The sequence below is a fragment of the Panulirus ornatus genome, chromosome 15 (assembly GCF_036320965.1).
Source record: "Panulirus ornatus isolate Po-2019 chromosome 15, ASM3632096v1, whole genome shotgun sequence".
In the NCBI taxonomy this organism is placed as follows: Eukaryota; Metazoa; Arthropoda; class Malacostraca; order Decapoda; family Palinuridae; genus Panulirus; species Panulirus ornatus.
The window spans coordinates 7,464,080-7,482,001 of record NC_092238.1 but is presented as its reverse complement, the minus strand read 5'-3'; the positions used below and the strand labels follow the sequence as shown (position 1 = coordinate 7,482,001).

Below are 17,922 nucleotides of genomic sequence, written 5' to 3'. Positions count from 1 at the left end.
TCTCTCTCTCTACCTTCGTCAGTTCCTTCGTCTGTACGGGCCGACCATCACAGTCTAGACCTTCTGTAAGCCTGCTAATATCGCCTACCTTGGTCCTCTATAGACCCGCGAAACGCCTCTCATCTTGCTGTTCTTGTAGGCTATAAATGTCTCCATATTGGTCCTCTTGTGCGGAGCTGTATCAGCTTCTCCTCCAGAGACCTTGCTCAGATTCCCCCCCCCCCCCCCTTTGTAATTGTTCTTTCTGGTATAGGTCCATAGATCTACCATTTTTCATTTCTCCCATAACTTCGGGCCGAGTCATACCCCGTACCACGTTGATGGGCTAAACCCTACCTCTCGATTTGCCTCAGGACTGGCGCCCTCCCCGAGTCCCCTCTCTCTCTCTCTCTCTCTCTCTCTCTCTCTCTCTCTCTCTCTCTCTCTCTCTCTCTCTCTCTCTCTCTCCTCCGGGTCATTAGTGATGCGGGCAGCGTCACCAAGTCTCTGGCAGGGGGGGTCCTCACGACCCTCCCTCCCCCATTAATAAACATTGGACGCAGTTATTAGAAGGGTTCCCGACTCTATCAAGGAGGATTTACCTCGAGCCTCGAAGTACCTCTGGCCATTCAGGCAGGGATGTCTCTGATTGACGTCCCGCTAGAAGGGGACTGTCGACCGTAGTGACACACCCCCTCCGAAAGAGGCAGTTGGGGGTAATTGACTTGATCCGACGCCTTAAGTGTCCCCGGGTCTGGAGCTGGACGCGATGTAATGATGGTCAGGATCCGACGATACTGCGGGAGAAAGTGGTCATTGATGGTGGACAACAGGTTGGGTTCCCGGCGGGCGAGGTGTGCCATGCCTCGCCCACAGCCCAGACTCGCCCGCAGCCCTTGCTGGCCAGCCCATATCCGCTCAACCCACGACCCCGAACGACCACTCACAACTCTACCAGACCGCCTATAACCCCCCGTCAGACAGCCACCAGCTCTACCAGACGTTTCACAGCTCTACCAGACTGCCCACTGCCCTACCAGACAGCCCACTGCCCTACCAGACAGCCCACTGCCCTACCAGACCGCCCACATCCCTCCCAGACCACCCACATCCCTCCCAGACCGCCCACATCCCTCCCAGACCGCCCACATCCATGCCAGACCGCCCACATCCCTACCAGACCGCCCACATCCATGCCAGACCGCCCACATCCCTACCAGACCGCCCACATCCCTCCCAGACCGCCCACATCCCTACCAGACCGCCCACATCCCTACCAAACCGCCCACAGACCTTCCCTACCGTGCGAGGCCCTATCCTCAACCACACCAGACCGCTAACAGCCTCATTAGACCGCCCAGAATCCTACCAGACCACCCCCCTCCCCCCTTGCTCTACCGCCCAGATCCCCGTCAGATCGGCCGTATCTCGACGTACGACTCTGCCGGGAGGGGGGGGGGGACGCGCGTCATCCACGGCCACCCGCCATGGGCGTCGATACTCCTGCATTAAACACAGTTTTCCAATATTTGTTATTTCCATGGTCTATATGGCGGTGTCAGACACACACACACACAGCGGCGGCGCTCGGCGAGGCGTCACACACACACACACACACACACACACACACACACACACACACGACTCTGATTTTTCTTTTTTTTTTCTTCTTTTTTTTTCGCTGTTGTTCCCGTCGCTCGAAATGACTACAGAGGGCGACTGCGGACGCCACTGTGTGTAAACACTGGAATGGTCTTGGGTTCGTTCCGCGTGGTGTTACGCTGCGTTCGTACCAGCGACCGATTCTGAAGTCGGAGATCTTGCGTCACACGAATGTTACGACGCGCATCCCTACGTTTACAATCATAGCCTCGTTACGTTTACAATTATAACCTCGTTCCGGTAATAATTGTAAATACAGTTAATAGTTTGATTTATTTTTTTTTTCATGTTCTGGCATACGTGTGGATGCCATTTGTATTGCTGCCATGAATGTGTACGTAGAGCGTAGCTGCGATAACCGAGACTCCAGAAGACTTCATGTTTTACAGTGATTTACAGCGGCACTGTAAATCTCAGCGGGGAACATGAAAGCTCCAAGGATGTCTGGGTGGCGGGCGAGAAGTTGATGATGTCACTAGTGAGGACAGATGTCACGGAAGACGTCAGCAGCTGGGCATGTGAGGAACGGCTTGTCGAGTGAGTCGCTCATTTACCTATGATATACGTTCCTCAGCGCGAATTTATGGAACGGTGAAATATGGGTGTTTACGAGCATTAGAAAACACACACACACACACACACACACACACACACACACACACATGGGAATATATATATATATATATATATATATATATATATATATATATATATATATATATATATATATAGTGTGTATGAGTGTGTGTGTGTGTGTGTGTGTATCTTACGTTTTTTCCCCAGGATCCCAATTGATGGGGTTCTCGCAGCGCTCAGGCAGCCAACCACGTCCATTCGGCTGGTCCTTAAGTCAAACACTATTCTCATATTACACAGGTGTTAAGTGTTGTCAGTGAAGAAGGTGCATCTTGGAAATAAGCGGTCGTGAGCCGTGTTGAGTCGATATTTGGAGAGGTGGGTGATGCCCAGAGTGCAGGCGAGAAAGTGTAACTCGTCCATGACTGGGGAATTTGGTTTTCAGACGGGAGTAGGTCTTTTGGAGTGGAGCCTTAGATTGGGTCTGTGAGGGACAGTTAGTCATTACAGAATGAATAATCTATTTTTGTCTCTCGTTCGAGACTAGAGATCTATAAGTAGTTGAAGTGTGAGGCGAGAGAGAGAGAGAGAGAGAGAGAGAGAGAGAGAGAGAGAGAGAGAGAGAGAGAGAGAGAGAGAGAGTAGAGTGTAAGTTCGTCATTTTTTTTTTTCAATTTCTACTTTGCCGATTGGTAGTTAGTTATGAAGTGGTTCGGGTGGGGTTCGGGTGGGAGGGTGTTAGTGATGTCGAAAAGAATTAGGTGTCGAGTGTGTGTTGTGGTGGGATTGAATCGAATGTGGATTTGTTTATTTTTGTTGTTGTCCACTTGTTGTGGTTGTCATGCAGGTAGCAGTTCCCGTGAGTGCTTTGTTCTGTGTTGTTTGGTAGTGTTTCCGTTGCTGTTTGAAAGGGTGGCTGATCAAGCAAGCGAAGCGTAATATATATATATATATATATATATATATATATATATATATATATATATATATATATATATATATACATATATATATATATATATATATATATATATATATATATATATAGGTGTTACCGGAATTATCCTTCTTTTGGTTCTATTACTCACACCTTCAGGAGGTGTGAAGATGTGAATTAACAGGAAAGAGGTTGGGACATTTCGTGTCTCACTATTCCTTGTGGCTATCAGTTTATACATAGATCAAGCTTATCTGCAGTGATTTATCCGCATATATATATATATATATATATATATATATATATATATATATATATATATATATATAGAGAGAGAGAGAGAGAGAGAGAGAGAGAGAGAGAGAGAGAGAGAGAGAGAGAGCATCGTTATCATAACTGAATAAAAGCCCATCAAACACTGGACAGATGTTCCCTACCCCTCCCGCTGTCCACCAGTTCAACACTTCACTATCTAGTCATCAGCGGCAAATAGAATCATGACTCCAGTAACGTTAATCTGGCTGTTAATGGAGACTCAGCACTCGGGATAGTGTTGACGAGGGGTTAGTTACTCATGACCTTGACATAAGCGGAGACGTAGGTCTCTCTCTCTCTCTCTTTTTCTCCACTATTAAAAGCACAGCCCTCTTGTCTCCCTGTCTGTGTCTGCAGATCACTGTGGTGCCTGGTAACGCCTCCTAAGTAGAGGGTGTGTGCATCTAAGCTGTCGGATGGGCCAGTGAAATTAAACTGCTTGGGGTATCAGTGATGTCAGACTAGTGTAGGTATGAGAGTACGAGACGTTTGACCTATCGAAAGCAAGTGAGGGCGTAGATGGCCTCCTCTGGATGTGGTTTTTGTCCAAAGGTTTTTCGATGTAAACCAGAGCTCAGTGTCGCTCCATCTGTTTGACATTGCCTGGCCCAATGGACGTGTCCTTTGTGTTCCCTTCGCTTGTCGTGTGTACAGTGATGCAGTCACAACCATATGTTATTAGATTATCCTTGTCTTGTCTTTTGGACTATGAGAGAAATACTCGTGGAAGACGTGTAGCTTCTGGCGGGGTTTTGATACCATGGACTTCTAGTAACATTATGGTAGGCTTGTAACATTATGGTGGGCTTGTAACATTATGGTGGGCTTGTAACATCATGGCAGGCTCGTAACATTATGGTTGGCTTGTAAAATTATGGTGGGCTTGTAACATTATGGCAGGCTGGTAACGTTATGGTTAGCTTGTAACATTATGATGGGCTTGTAACATTATGATGGGCTTGTGACATTGTGATGGCCTATGACATTGTGATGGCCTTGTGACATTATGACTCCTTTAGACATATTGATAGTCTCTTGATGTTATTTTGGGCTCTCTGTATTCTTGGTATACATGTCACTCTCTGCCTGTATATTTTTGATATCATGGATGACAGTCGATTACCTCATTCCCTAAGAAATACTTGGTTCCTCACCAGCTTGGTTTTGCCCAGGTCCCTATTCCTCAGTCTAGCCTTGCGGTGAAGATGCGGGTGAAAGGTATGTTCGAAATTATCACCAGGAAGGCCAATGAGGCTTTCAGAAAGAATGTAGCCATGTAATCATACCACTGATACCAAATGAGGAATCTGGAGGATGAATCCATCATTGAATCCCATTCATGTAGTCTCGAACACCCTAAGGATCTGTCTTCCATGAATCGAACCGCTTTCGAAGCGTTCCGAAGCATCGTGTGGCATGGGCGATCGTCCAAACCAGATCCGAAGCTTCGGAAAAAAAAAAAAAAAATTGGTTTAACGTGTGGGGGGGTTGGATTATGCACTTCATCCCGGACAAGCTGTCGCCTCCCCCCCCCCCCCCCCCCCCCCCCCCCCCCCATCAAGTTTTGCCGGAGGTTCTTTGACGAAGTCGATCTGCGTCTTGACGTCACGGAGCGGCGGGCCCAAGACGTGTTTTACCCCAGGTTTAAAGCAGCTGATTCCGAGACATCGTCCGAACCGCTCCGTAGACGACGACTCTTCTCTCTTTTTGTTTTGGTCTGTCCATGTTGACGGTCTGTTGAGGAGGATTTGGTCATTCTTTTCAAAGATTCGAAGATTCGCCTGATGGAAATGAAAACATGGAAGACCGTGTTTCACCGCAGCACGATGGGCATTTTGTTGAGGATTTGCAAGTGGATCAGTGAGTTTCTGACTGTTATGACGCGTATGATCCACCACAAGAAGTCTGGGGGTGGAACGGGCGGTGATAGATATACTGGTAGACAGATAGATAGACGTAGAGAGAAAGACAGAGACAGAGATGGATAAATAGACGTAGAGAGAAAGACAGAGACAGAGATGGATAAATAGACGTTGAGAGAAAGACAGAGACAGAGATGGAAAAATAGACGTAGAGAGAAAGACAGAGACAGAGATGGATAAATAGACGTTGAGAGAAAGACGGAGACAGAGATGGATAGATAGACGTAGAGAGAAAGACAGAGACAGAGATGGATAGATAGACGTAGAGAGAAAGACAGAGACAGAGATGGATAAATAGACGTAGAGAGAAAGACAGAGACAGAGATGGATAAATAGACGTTGAGAGAAAGACAGAGACAGAGATGGAAAAATAGACGTAGAGAGAAAGACAGAGACAGAGATGGATAAATAGACGTTGAGAGAAAGACGGAGACAAAGATGGATAAAAAGACGTTGAGAGAAAGACAGAGACAGAGATGGATAAATAGACGTAGAGAGAAAGACAGAGACAGAAATGGAAAAAATTTCTTATCCCTGAGGCTAAAGGTGGTTGGCTTGCATGTGTCGGCACTGTACCTGTATTATTCACTGTATCAGTCAGTGCATAAAGCTTTCACGAAGATCCATCACTATTGATTCGCAGCGGAGGAGGAGCTGGTGGGGGGGAAGGGAAGCCGAGGGGTTACGATCCTGCTTGCAGCGTTATCTCCGAGAGGAGGAGGCCATGCGCCGATGGAGTGGGAGCAGCAGGAGGAGGAGGAGGAGGTCGGGTCGTGACGGGAGAGGAGGAGGAGGTTGTCGCCCCTCACCCGTCGTAGGTGAGGACGCTGGGTAGGCATAAGACGACTCTTCGCACGTCCCGTCAGATTTGACGACCGTCGTGCCCTCGGGTTTAGAATTGAGTTGAATTAGACATTAGACATTGAAATAAACATTTTCCTACAACAAGAGGATTTTGGGGGAATTATTATTTTGTGTATATTGATCCTTGGGTATTTGTAGATCTGACTTTTAAGGGTAAAAAGGTCATAAGGAGAGAGAGAAGAGGGGGGGGGAGAATTAACATCAGAATTCCACAGCATCGCCACCATAACGGCTCATCCTCGTGTGGCCAATAGTCTCCACACACACAAACAAACTATCGGAAGCGGCAGCCAGGCCACGGCTCATATCCTGTGGCTTTCGGGGAACGTTTTAAGGCGGCGCGACGTCTCGGTAAGCGGGCTTTTTAAGGTGTCTTCTCTTAACCAGCGAATCTAAACAGCTTCCGGGCGAGATTAAGACGCGAGATTCCAAGATTTTTACAAAGATTTCGATTAAGAATGTCTTCGTTGTTTGGTGGGCTCATGCCGCGTATTGGTGATACGTTGTGATCATTTTTCTAATTAAAAGATTAACTGAGTAACATTTTGTCTCGAACCAGATTTGTATGTTGGGAATACATGCATGCGAGGGTCACGCAGTTTCTGTAGAGTCTGTGAGAGCCATATGGGCAATATAGAGTCTGTGAGAGCCATAGGGGCAATGTAGAGTCTGTGAGAGTCATGCGGTGTCTGTAGAATCATACTGGGTCTGTAGAGTGCGTAAGAATCATGTAGCGTCTGTAGAGTTTGTGAGGGTCATTTAGTGTCTGTGAGTGTCTGTGAGAGTCATGCAGTGTCTGGGAGAGTCATGCAGTGCTTTGCGGCGTCTGCGAGTGTCATACAGTGTCTGTGAGAGTCATATAGCGCCAGTAGAGTCTGTAATAATTCGACAGCGCCTGTAGAGCTTGTGAGAGTCATAGCGTGTCTGTTTTAGAGTCTATGAGAGTCATACAGGCTCTGTGGGAGTCATACAGGCTCTGTGGGAGTCATACAGGCTCTGTGGGAATCATTCAGGCTCTGTGAGAGTCACAGAGTCTCTGTGGGAGTCATACAGGCTCTGTGGGAGTCACACAGGCTCTGTGGGAGTCATACAGGCTCTGTGGGAGTCACAAAGGCTCTGTGGGAGTCATACAGGCTCTGTGGGAGTCACAGGCTCTGTGGGAGTTATACAGGCTCTGTGAGAGTCACAGAGACTCTGTAGAGTTATCCTTTTTGGCACCACAGTGACCAAATATGAAGGGAAATAAAGGACAAGAGCAGTTGGGGAAAACAATCCATTTGCATAGATGACAGAACAATATAAACATTTTGTGCTTGTTGTTTTTAACAGGATTAACTTTCTGTATCAAATGAGCATCAGTAGAAATAAGATTAGCGTTCTATTGATTAAATGTAAGGCAAAAATCAGTTTTAGATTTTTCAAAACGGTGAAGGATTCGCAAAAATAAAATGCGTTTAGCCATCAGTTTTCTAAATCAGTTAAAGTGTTCGTAGAAATTAGATGTCTTATCAGTAAAATGCTAGTGAGAATAGCATTAACGTTTTGATTCTGTAAAGAATTCGTAAAATACGATAAGCTTTGTGAATCAATGATAGTGAAAATTAGATAAGCTTTCTTTGAATCGGTAAAGGATTGGTATAAGATTAACTTTATTGATTTAGTAAAGAGTTGATATCAGGATTATTAGCTTTTGAAATCAGTAAAGTTAATACAGATAAGATTAGCTTTTCAATGAGCAAAGATGCATGACAGAGTAATAGCAAAAAGGGCATTTAGCTCTATAGCTTAGCTTTTGAAATAAAGGAAAGGTTTGTAAAGATGTTATTCAGCATTGTAAGTAAATGATTGGATTTGTACTTCAAATCAGTAAAGTAAATGATTGGATTTGTACTTCAAATCAGTAAAGTAAATGTTTGGATTTGTACTTCAAATCAGTAGTGTAAATGATTGGATTTGTACTTCAAATCAGTAAAGTAAATGATTGGATTTGTACTTCAAATCAGTAAAGTAAATGATTGGATTTGTACTTCAAATCAGTAGTGTAAATGATTGGATTTGTACTTCAAATCAGTAAAGTAAATGATTGGATTTGTACTTCAAATCAGTAGTGTAAATGATTGGATTTGTACTTCAAATCAGTAAAGTAAATGATTGGATTTGTACTTCAAATCAGTAGTGTAAATGATTGGATTTGTACTTCAAATCAGTAAAGTAAATGTTTGGATTTGTACTTCAAATCAGTAGTGTAAATGATTGGATTTGTACTTCAAATCAGTAAAGTAAATGATTGGTTTTGTATTTCAAATCAGTAAAGTAAATGATTGGATTTGTACTTCAAATCAGTAAAGTAAATGATTGGATTTGTACTTCAAATCAGTAAAGTAAATGATTGGATTTGTACTTCAAATCAGTAAAGTAAATGATTGGATTTGTACTTCAAATCAGTAAAGTAAATGATTGGATTTGTACTTCAAATCAGTAAAGTAAATGATTGGATTTGTACTTCAAATCAGTAAAGTAAATGTTTGGATTTGTACTTCAAATCAGTAGTGTAAATGATTGGATTTGTACTTCAAATCAGTAAAGTAAATGATTGGATTTGTACTTCAAATCAGTAAAGTAAATGATTGGTTTTGTATTTCAAATCAGTAAAGTAAATGATTGGATTTGTACTTCAAATCAGTAAAGTAAATGATTGGATTTGTATTTCAAATCAGTAAAGGATGATTAGAAATAAATACAAGCTAGGATATGATAATCACTTTTGATAATGGTGGTAAAAGGAGTAAAGGTCATTTATTGACAGAGAGGATTGAGTAATTGTTGATATTGATTATCATTTATTGACTGAGAATGATGATCATTAGTCGACCTAGAGAAGAGTAACAGTCGTTTATCGACTGAGGATTAATACTGGTCATTTATGGACGAAAAGTGAACGATCATTATCTATCGAGTAAAGGAGAAAAATTATGTCATTGCCTTAAAGAGTGATCATTTATTGATCAAGAGAAATGCAGGATCATTAATCAGGAGACTAAAAATGATCATCATCGACTAAAACGGGATATTGATCTTTTGGTAATGGAATAATGATTATATGCCGAGTAAAGAAAGGTAATTACTCTTTATATTGTCCATGAGAGATGAGAGAGTTATGATCATCTTTCGACTAATCAGTTTAACAACCGGTTATTGACTGAGAGAGAAAGGAGACCAAAAATCATCTATTGATTAATCACTAACCTCCATGATAATCAGTTGTTCACTGGAGGGGAAAAAAAGAGTATAATACTCAGTTATTGATTATAGAATGATTATCATTTTTTCTTTTACCAAAGGGGAAGAGGGAAAGTAGATCATTTATCGACTAAAAAAAATATCATTAATCGTTTATTGACGTCTTGGTGTGGAAGGGATGTAAGATGACGCACCACTGTGCTGGTCTGTTGATACGTCTATGTTGCGCAGACGCACATACGCATACAGACATCTACGTTGTCACAGACACGTCACCTGGGGAGTGACTCCTCCCTCCTACACCTTCGTACAGACTTAGGCACACCGGGCTACATCATCATCCCCCCACAGTCTGATTGGCTGGGACAGCATATAAAGCAGTCCCATTGGCTGAGATTGAATGTAACGCAGCCTGATTGGCTGAGACAGCAGACGAACGAAGCCTGATTGGCCAGGATTTCTCGCCGAAGGCGACCTTGAATCATTTACCAGTACAATTAACTCTGCTGTCTCGTGACCTCACACAGATGACTGTATCTATGGAACGATCGTAAATTGGAAATTTGTATTAAACTAAGCAAGAAAAGGAACCAGGGAGAATGCAGTCTGCTGTGTTGAAAGAAAGATAAAAGGAAATGCAATGTGTTCAAACTCGACAGCATTCAAAACTTGTTGATCTGAATGGACAAGGATCTGGTGGACATAACAGAGCCGAGGGTGCGACTGTGGAGCATGGGAGAAGACGGAGGGGAATAGTCTCCCTTGAATTCGTGGATGCTGTGATCAAAGAAAACGGGAGGGGGATGGACCATCAAGGAAAGGAAACATGGGAAAAGTGGACTATCATGGAAAACGGAGGGGACAGACTCCCAATAAAAAAAGGAAATATTGAACTATCAAGAAAAACGGAGAGGATGAACACTCAGTGAAAACGGGTAGGGCACCATCATGGAAAATGGAATGAGGAGGGACTATTATGGAAAACGGAGAAAGGAGGGGGACGGACTATCAAGGAAAATGGAGAGAAGTGTCATAGAGGAAAATGGAAAGCTAGAGGACTATCAAGGAAAGCAGAGACTGGGGGGATGGGGGAATGTCCAGTAGAGTAGAGAGAATGGGCACTATCATGGAAAATGGAGGGTGGGGAGTGGCTACATAGAAAACGGAAAAGAGGGGCTTTGAGGGAAAACGGAGATGGGGAACAATCGTTGAAAGCGGAGAGGTGGTCACTGGAAATGCTTGTCGAGAAGGAGGAAGAGAAAACGTAGAACATGACCTAAAAAAGGGCAGAGGGTTTCTTGAGGGAAAGGGAGGGAAGGAAGAGAGTAGAGAGAAAGTGAGAGGGAGAGAAATGAAAAATAAGGGAACAGACGAAGAAGAAGAAAAGTAAGGAAGAAAAAGAAGAAATGATTGCAGAGGAGGAGGTGATTACGAAAAAAAAAAAAAAAGGTGGTACAAAAGGTAACCTAAAGAAAAGGTACTAAGGCATTTGACCGAGAGAGAGAGAGAGAGAGTAAAAGGAACCGAGGAAGGCAAAAATCGATAACTGGTTGATGGGGCCATGAAGGGAGATGGATCGAGGCAGAGGGAAAGAGAGAGAGAGAGAGGGAGAGAGAGAGAGAGAGAGAGAGAGAGAGAGAGAGAGAGAGAGAGAGAGGGAGGTATAAAGGAATCGGGGAGAACCTAATTATGTGGAGAGGTGTGTGTGGGGAGGAAGGTGGACAGAAAAAAAAAGAAAGATGTAGAGCTGAGAGAGAGAGAGAGAGAGAGAGAGAGAGAGAGAGAGAGAGAGAGAGAGAGAGAGGAACGGAGGATGTAGCATAACTCGATGATAATGGAGGTGAGACGAGGATGATGATAACTTGAGAATTTTGTAACATTTAAGAAAAGAAAAAGAAACGAGAAAAAAAAATAGAAAAGATTGTGATAAGGTCGTAGAGACAAGACACAGGTCGATGGTTGTGGCAGGGTGAGGGAGGGAGATGAAAAGAGAGAGAGGGAGAGTGAGGGAGAGGGAGGGTGGGTGAAGGACAGGGTGATAAGACATAACTGGGAGAGGAGAAAGAGAGAGAGAGAGAGGGTGCATGTGTTGGGAGAGGTGGAGGCTTGGGAGAGGTGAGAGTTGGAGGGTTGGGAGAGGTGAGAGGTGGAGAACTGGGAGAGTTGAGAGGTGCAGGACTGGGAGAGGGTGAGAGGTGATGGCGTGTAGCTGAACCAGGAGACATGTAGGAGGACAGACGTGCCATGAGGAAAGATGGGGAAAGCATATATATATATATATATATATATATATATATATATATATATATATATATATATATATATATATATATTTCTTTCATACTATTCGCCATTTCCCGCATTAGCAAGGTAGCGTTAGGAACAGAGGACTGGGCCTTTGAGGGAATATCCTCACCTGGCCCCCTTCTCTGTTCCTTCTTTTGGAAAATTGAAAAAAAAAAAAAATGCACGAAAATGAGTACAGTTCTCGTGAAAGAATCTCTTATTCCAAAGGAGTCCATCGTTTCCCTGCTGCTGATTGCAGCGCAGCCTGAAAGCTGCAGGAGCCTCATAAGGGGGTTCCCTGGGTGTGTGTGATTAATTGGATTAATTATACTCGATTAATCTTGCTCATTTACTGTTGGTCTATGGTGTAAAACATACTGTTGTAAACTCGAAGGAAGATTTACATTCTGATAAATCTTTGTTGAATATATTTCATCGTCTTGAAGGTAAACTTTAATGCAGCAGTTGATACACTACTTCATTACGGGGTTATCTTACAAAATTCTTAAACCCCTACACGACTTAGGGTTGCGTATATATCTGGAGAAAACTTTGAGTATAAAGCATCGTAATTCTAATGGATTTTAAATGACAGAGGTTCTTAGACGTTTTCAGAGATCGTCTTTTGTTTCCGGCCATTCTCGAGATGTCGGAAATGCGTCAGAATCTGTGGTCCAGGAATCCACGTGGGGACAACTCACCTTTATGACTGGCCTCAAGGGGGTGGGTAAGCTCTCTGGACTGTAAGTCTGTTTCTGGGCCACCTCACACCACGTTACCTGTGCCACATTGTGTTTAGGGAGGTATCCCCTACAGGGGTTTATAGATGCACAATAAACAGACGAACAGACAGGTACATAAACGAACAGACCCACAGACAGGTACATAAACGAACAGACCCACAGACAGGTACATAAACGAACAGACCCACAGACAGGTGCATAAACGAACAGACCCACAGACAGATTTTGTGATGCCAAGACTAAGGGCCAGCAGGGGAAAAACCGGCCATGGTTGCATGTGAGGTTTGCGAGAGGAAACAGCGGATGGCGGAGTAGGAAGTGAGGAAGGGGTATCGAAGGAGGAAGAAGAGATGGAGACAGGTGATAACTCTGGGGGAAGTGAATGACGAGGGAGAGATATGAAAGACAACGAAGACCACACAGACAAATGCCTTTATGAGGGAAGTGCTCCGCGCGCGCGCATGGACAGGTCGAAAGGACGTCTTAAGGAGTGCGAAACCTCGATCCTCTCTCTCTCTCTCTCTCTCTCTCTCTCTCTCTCTCTCTCTCTCTCTCTCTCTCTCTCTCTCTCTCTCTCTCTCTCTCTCTCCTTCAAATGTGCCGGAGGTTGACATTCTTTCAGTAGCCACCAGTCGCGGAAGGATGCCTTACGGGGCTTGTTGTGTGTGTGTGTGTGTGTGTGTGTGTGTGTGTGTGTGTAAAGAGAGGGGATGTGATCTTTCCATTTTTCCCTCCGTCTTGCCCTCCGGGAGCCTTACAAGGTTTTCTATTTCCAGTCTACTCGTATTGTTACATTCCTTTTTTTTTTTTCTTCTTTTCATTTCCTCCCGTTTAGTGCGAAGCAGTCTTGGTGCCTTGCTCGAGCCTGCATGCTGTATGCCTCTGCTGGCTTTCTCATGTTATCCATGCATCGTTCATGGCAGTTCATGTTCGTGGCATTGGTGTGTCCATGCAGGTTTCACAGGCTCGGAATAACGTCTCCGTCGAACGGTTCTCGCTGCTCAAAACCTTCCATGCTTTCACCGTTCGAGTGAAGCGCTTCGAAAAGCGGACTCGAAGTGGAGAGTCGAAGTCGTTCTTTGGCAGTTTCATCTGTGACACAAACGTCGTACTTTTAAAGCCGTGTTGGAACTACCCGATCGAGTGTTATGCTTTGAAGTGTCACTTCGAATAATTCCATTTACATGCGGAATACAGACGTGGAAAAAGGCACATTATCTAACTCATTTCCTTTTTTTTTTTCCTGTGCAAACTATACACCTCCACTTTATCGCAGACACAAAGCAAATTCACCTCTTTTCATTTTCTTCTTGAGTCTTTCTCCCACTATAGGACCTGTGTTGAAGAAAAAAACAAGTGTACTTTTGCCATCGAGTTTCCAAAGTTGAACTCAAAAATTTATCTCTTCTTTGATTGTTTACAGGATTGAAACACATTATTCGTATCAGTAACTTAGTAATAGCAATAAGAAGTGCCTATATTAGTAGCTGTAACTGAGTGTACCGTGATACTCGTATTACAAGTACAAGTGGTAGTACAAGTATTTGTTATTGGTGTCGTCTTGTGAGTTGTGTAGAGAGAGAAAGAGAGGAAGAGAACAGTGACAAGGGGCTAACTACCTGCTGTGACGATTGCGAGTTAGAGAACTATGGACGTTGCAGAAACGGGAAAGTTAAATTTACCAATTAGCATTTGGGAGGTAGAGAGAAAATAGTTTCAAAGAAAATGGGTGCTTAAAAGAAAACAGAGATGAAAAGGGTTATGAATTAATACGAGAACGGAGAATCTTGTGGGAAAAAAATAGGAGAACTTGTGATCGGCAGTTTTTTCTTGTTCTGCCTTCAGCCATCACGCCTCCTTGCACCGCTTCCCACCTTCTTCTTCATCCAGACTCGTGTTATCCTGCACCATTAAGAGGGAGAACAGGACACCCTACCAGAAGACCTCAAGTTCTTTCGGACAGATGCAAACGATGTATACGACATAGCCATCAGAGCATTAAGGGTGAAGTGGGTTTTCCAAGGGAGAGCAGGAAAGTCTGTGAGCCAGTTAGAAGAGGCTCTTACCAGCGAACAGATAACTACGAGCGTACAGACAATCTGTATGGCAATGAGAAAGATTTCCACTGACGCACAGAAAATCTGTACGCCAAGAGGCAAAGATATCTATCCGCTTGCGTAGACAGACACTCTGTGAGGCAAGGAGAAAGATTTCCATTAGCGTACAGAAAAGTCTATAGGCCAGGAAGAAGAGGTTTCCAGTACCATCCAGGACGTCTGTATCCCACGGAAGAACTTCTCGCCAGCGAACATGAGGTCCGCGAGCTAATAAAGATACCATCGCGAGACTTCGAGACAGGTGTGGGTGGGTGTGGGTGTGTGTGACCAATTCAGAGGAGGTTTCTCCGGGCGCGCGAGACTACTGGCGTGTCGGAGAAGGGTTTCTTTGCGGGCGTGCTGGAATCCTTCGGACCGACGAGAGGAGGCTTCTGCGGGCGTGCGATAAAAAAAAAAGGGGCTTTCGAACCAACGCCAAGGAGGCTTCTGCAGGGTTGTCAGAATCCTTAGGGCCAACGAAGTTAGGGTTCCGCGGGCGTGCAGGTAGGATCTGAGTTAGCGAAAGGAGGCTTCCTTCGCGGGTGCACAAGAACCCCTTAGGCCTAGAAACGGAGGATTCCACGACGGGGCTTGCAAGCAAGAATCCTTAAGGCCAACGAGAGGAGACTTCTTCGGGGCGCGCGCGCGGGAGACCTTGAAGCCAACAAGAAGCCAATTTTTGCCGCGGTAACAAGAGCTCTTCCCCCAAGGCACCATGGCTGGAGTACTCGGCACCTTCATGAGGCACTCTCGTGCCCGCTCTGAGATGCAGCGGCGTCGGGAGGCCCTCAGAGCAGAGAGAGAAGTAAGTGCATTTCTTTGTCTCACAGCGCGGTAGACGTCCACACACTGTTGCTAACACCCAGGTTCATGGCTGACGTCCCTGGAGGTACAGAGTGTTGAATGGAGTGGCCAGCGAGTATGGAGTCGAGTTGGCGACTGAGTAAGCGAGTGTGATTATGCCGTGTGAGTCGCTCAGATAGTGAGTAATTACGTTTGTGTGATGAGTTTGTTTTGTACTCGCGTGTGTAAAATGGTGGATCAGATGGTGAGTGATTTGATGAATAATCTTAGATTTGCTTATGAATTTCATGTATTTCAGTCAGCTGGTGAGTCATTTGTCGGTTTAAGTTTCTGAATCAATCACTGAGTTGGAGGAAGCAGGTGAGTAATTTGTTGAAATTAGTTTGGTGAGTCTGTGAATATGATTCATCGTAGCCTAAATCGCACAGTTGGTTTTGGTAGGGAATTCTAGCCATTAATTGTTTGATAGAGTGATTACACACACACACACACACACACACACACACACACACACACACACACACTGACACACACACACACACTGACACGCACACACACACTGACACGCACACACACACTGACACACACATACACACACACACAATGACACACACACTGACACACACAAACACACACACACAAATACTCACACACACACACACACACACACACACACACACACACACACACACACACACACACACACACACACACTGATACACACACACTGACACACACACACTGACACACACTCACACACACACACACACACACACACACACACACACACACACACACGCACTGACACACAGTTCCCCGAGACGTGGAGCCTCCCAGGTGTATGCAACGTCCTCATCTACCTCCTCCTCGAGCCTTTGGTACACTAAGTCATAACTCGGGTCCACAGAGCTCATTCTCACCCCCCCAGCTGGTTAGAACCGGACCATTGACCATTGATAATCTCGGTCTAACCCGACTGTGACATGATGTCGGCATGATCCAACGTCCTGATAACTAATGAAAGGTTCCAGTCTGGCTCCTCTCTCTCTCTCTCTCTCTCTCTCTCTCTCTCTCTCTCTCTCTCTCTCTCTCTCTCTCTCTCTCTCTCTCTCTCTCGCTCGTCGTCAGTGGTGGGGAACGGTCGACGGGAGTGTGTGTGTGTGTGTGTGTGTGAACCGCTCCGGGACCCGTTTGTTGACGTTATTCCTCTATTTTTATTTTTTACCCGTAGAATTTACCTCCCCGGCCTAGAGAGAGAGAGAGAGAGAGAGAGAGAGAGAGAGAGAGAGAGAGAGAGCCATTTCCTTATGCGTTTCATAGGGTGTAGTAGATAGATAAGAATGGTATACTAGTGACAGTGTATACTAGAGTTGGGTATGCTAACGATAAGGGTATATTAGTAAGGGGTCTATTTAGGAGTATATTAGAGAAATAGTATGTAATAGATACAGTTATACTAACGCTAGGTTAGGTTAGGCATTGTTACACTAACGAAATGTTGTGTTAGAGATAGATATACTATCGATAAGGTAAATCAGAGTTGGTATACAAGCGATAGGATATACTAGAGAGAGATCTTTTAAGGTGGATTTGATAGAGAAAGCGATTAGCGACAGGTATATATATTGGCGATAGATTATGTTACGTATAGATATACTAACGAAAGGTTCTAAGGTACATTAGAGATAGGTATACTAGGAATAAGATATACTAGAGATAGAGGGCATACTATAGATAGTTATACTGGTGATTGTGCCTACAAGAGATAGGTATACTGATCATAGAGTATATATGAGAGGTATACTAACGAAAGAAGACGCTAAAGATAGGTATACTAGCGACAGAGCATACTAGAGGTAGGTATACTAAGGAACGTGAGCGAGGGCAGAATCCTGCTGGGTAGTGGATGAGTTGCTTGGGGTCACAGATATGTGAAGTGGCCGACCGTCATTCAACTTGAGGAGGCTCCACCAGAGGGCCAGGAGCCTGTTCGATGGAACCGTTGCGTCATCACCTTTTGTTGTTTGCAGCCGCGCACATGATCTTGTTTGCAGCCGCAAGCATTTGTCCAGCCTGCAAGCTAGGAGGGAGGGAGGAGAGGAAGAAGAAGAAGAAGTGTTGGCAAGATCTCTCTGAAGTCAAAAGTCTTTCTTTGTATTACCTTTCGTTCGGTGTCCCGTTCCAACGGTACTCTAAGCACCTCCCTAAAGAACAGAGCAAATCGTTAATTTCTGAAGGGGTTTATTCTGTTGTCCTCTAACGTTCCCTACATTCCCTATTGTCCCGACTCGCTGATCCTGTGCCCCTCCTTGTAACTCTCCACACAGTCTAGAAGATCCTCATCTCTCTCTCTCTCTCTCTCTCTCTCTCTCTCTCTCTCTCTCTCTCTCTCTCTCTCTCTCTCTCTCTGGAAGGGAGCAAGGTGTATGGACCAGATGGTACACACCCCATCCTCACATTCTTTAAAGAGTGTGTTTCCAAATTGGCGACCAATATAT

General features: G+C 44.6%; 1 protein-coding gene across 5 annotated transcripts in view; it reads left to right on the top strand.

Annotated features, from left to right (window-relative positions):
• LOC139753720 (neo-calmodulin-like) overlaps nt 1-17,922 on the top strand; it is a 657,420-nt gene that overhangs the window by 509,399 nt on the left and 130,099 nt on the right. For 2 of the 5 annotated variants that reach the window (XM_071670459.1, XM_071670460.1), the window contains exon 2: nt 13,948-15,425. The exons of the other annotated variants lie outside the window; for them this stretch is intronic. In XM_071670459.1, the coding sequence (XP_071526560.1) occupies nt 15,336-15,425 (90 nt within the window). In that variant the 5' untranslated portion in view covers nt 13,948-15,335. The remainder of the gene's footprint in view (nt 1-13,947; nt 15,426-17,922) is intronic. 5 annotated transcript variants of the gene reach the window in all.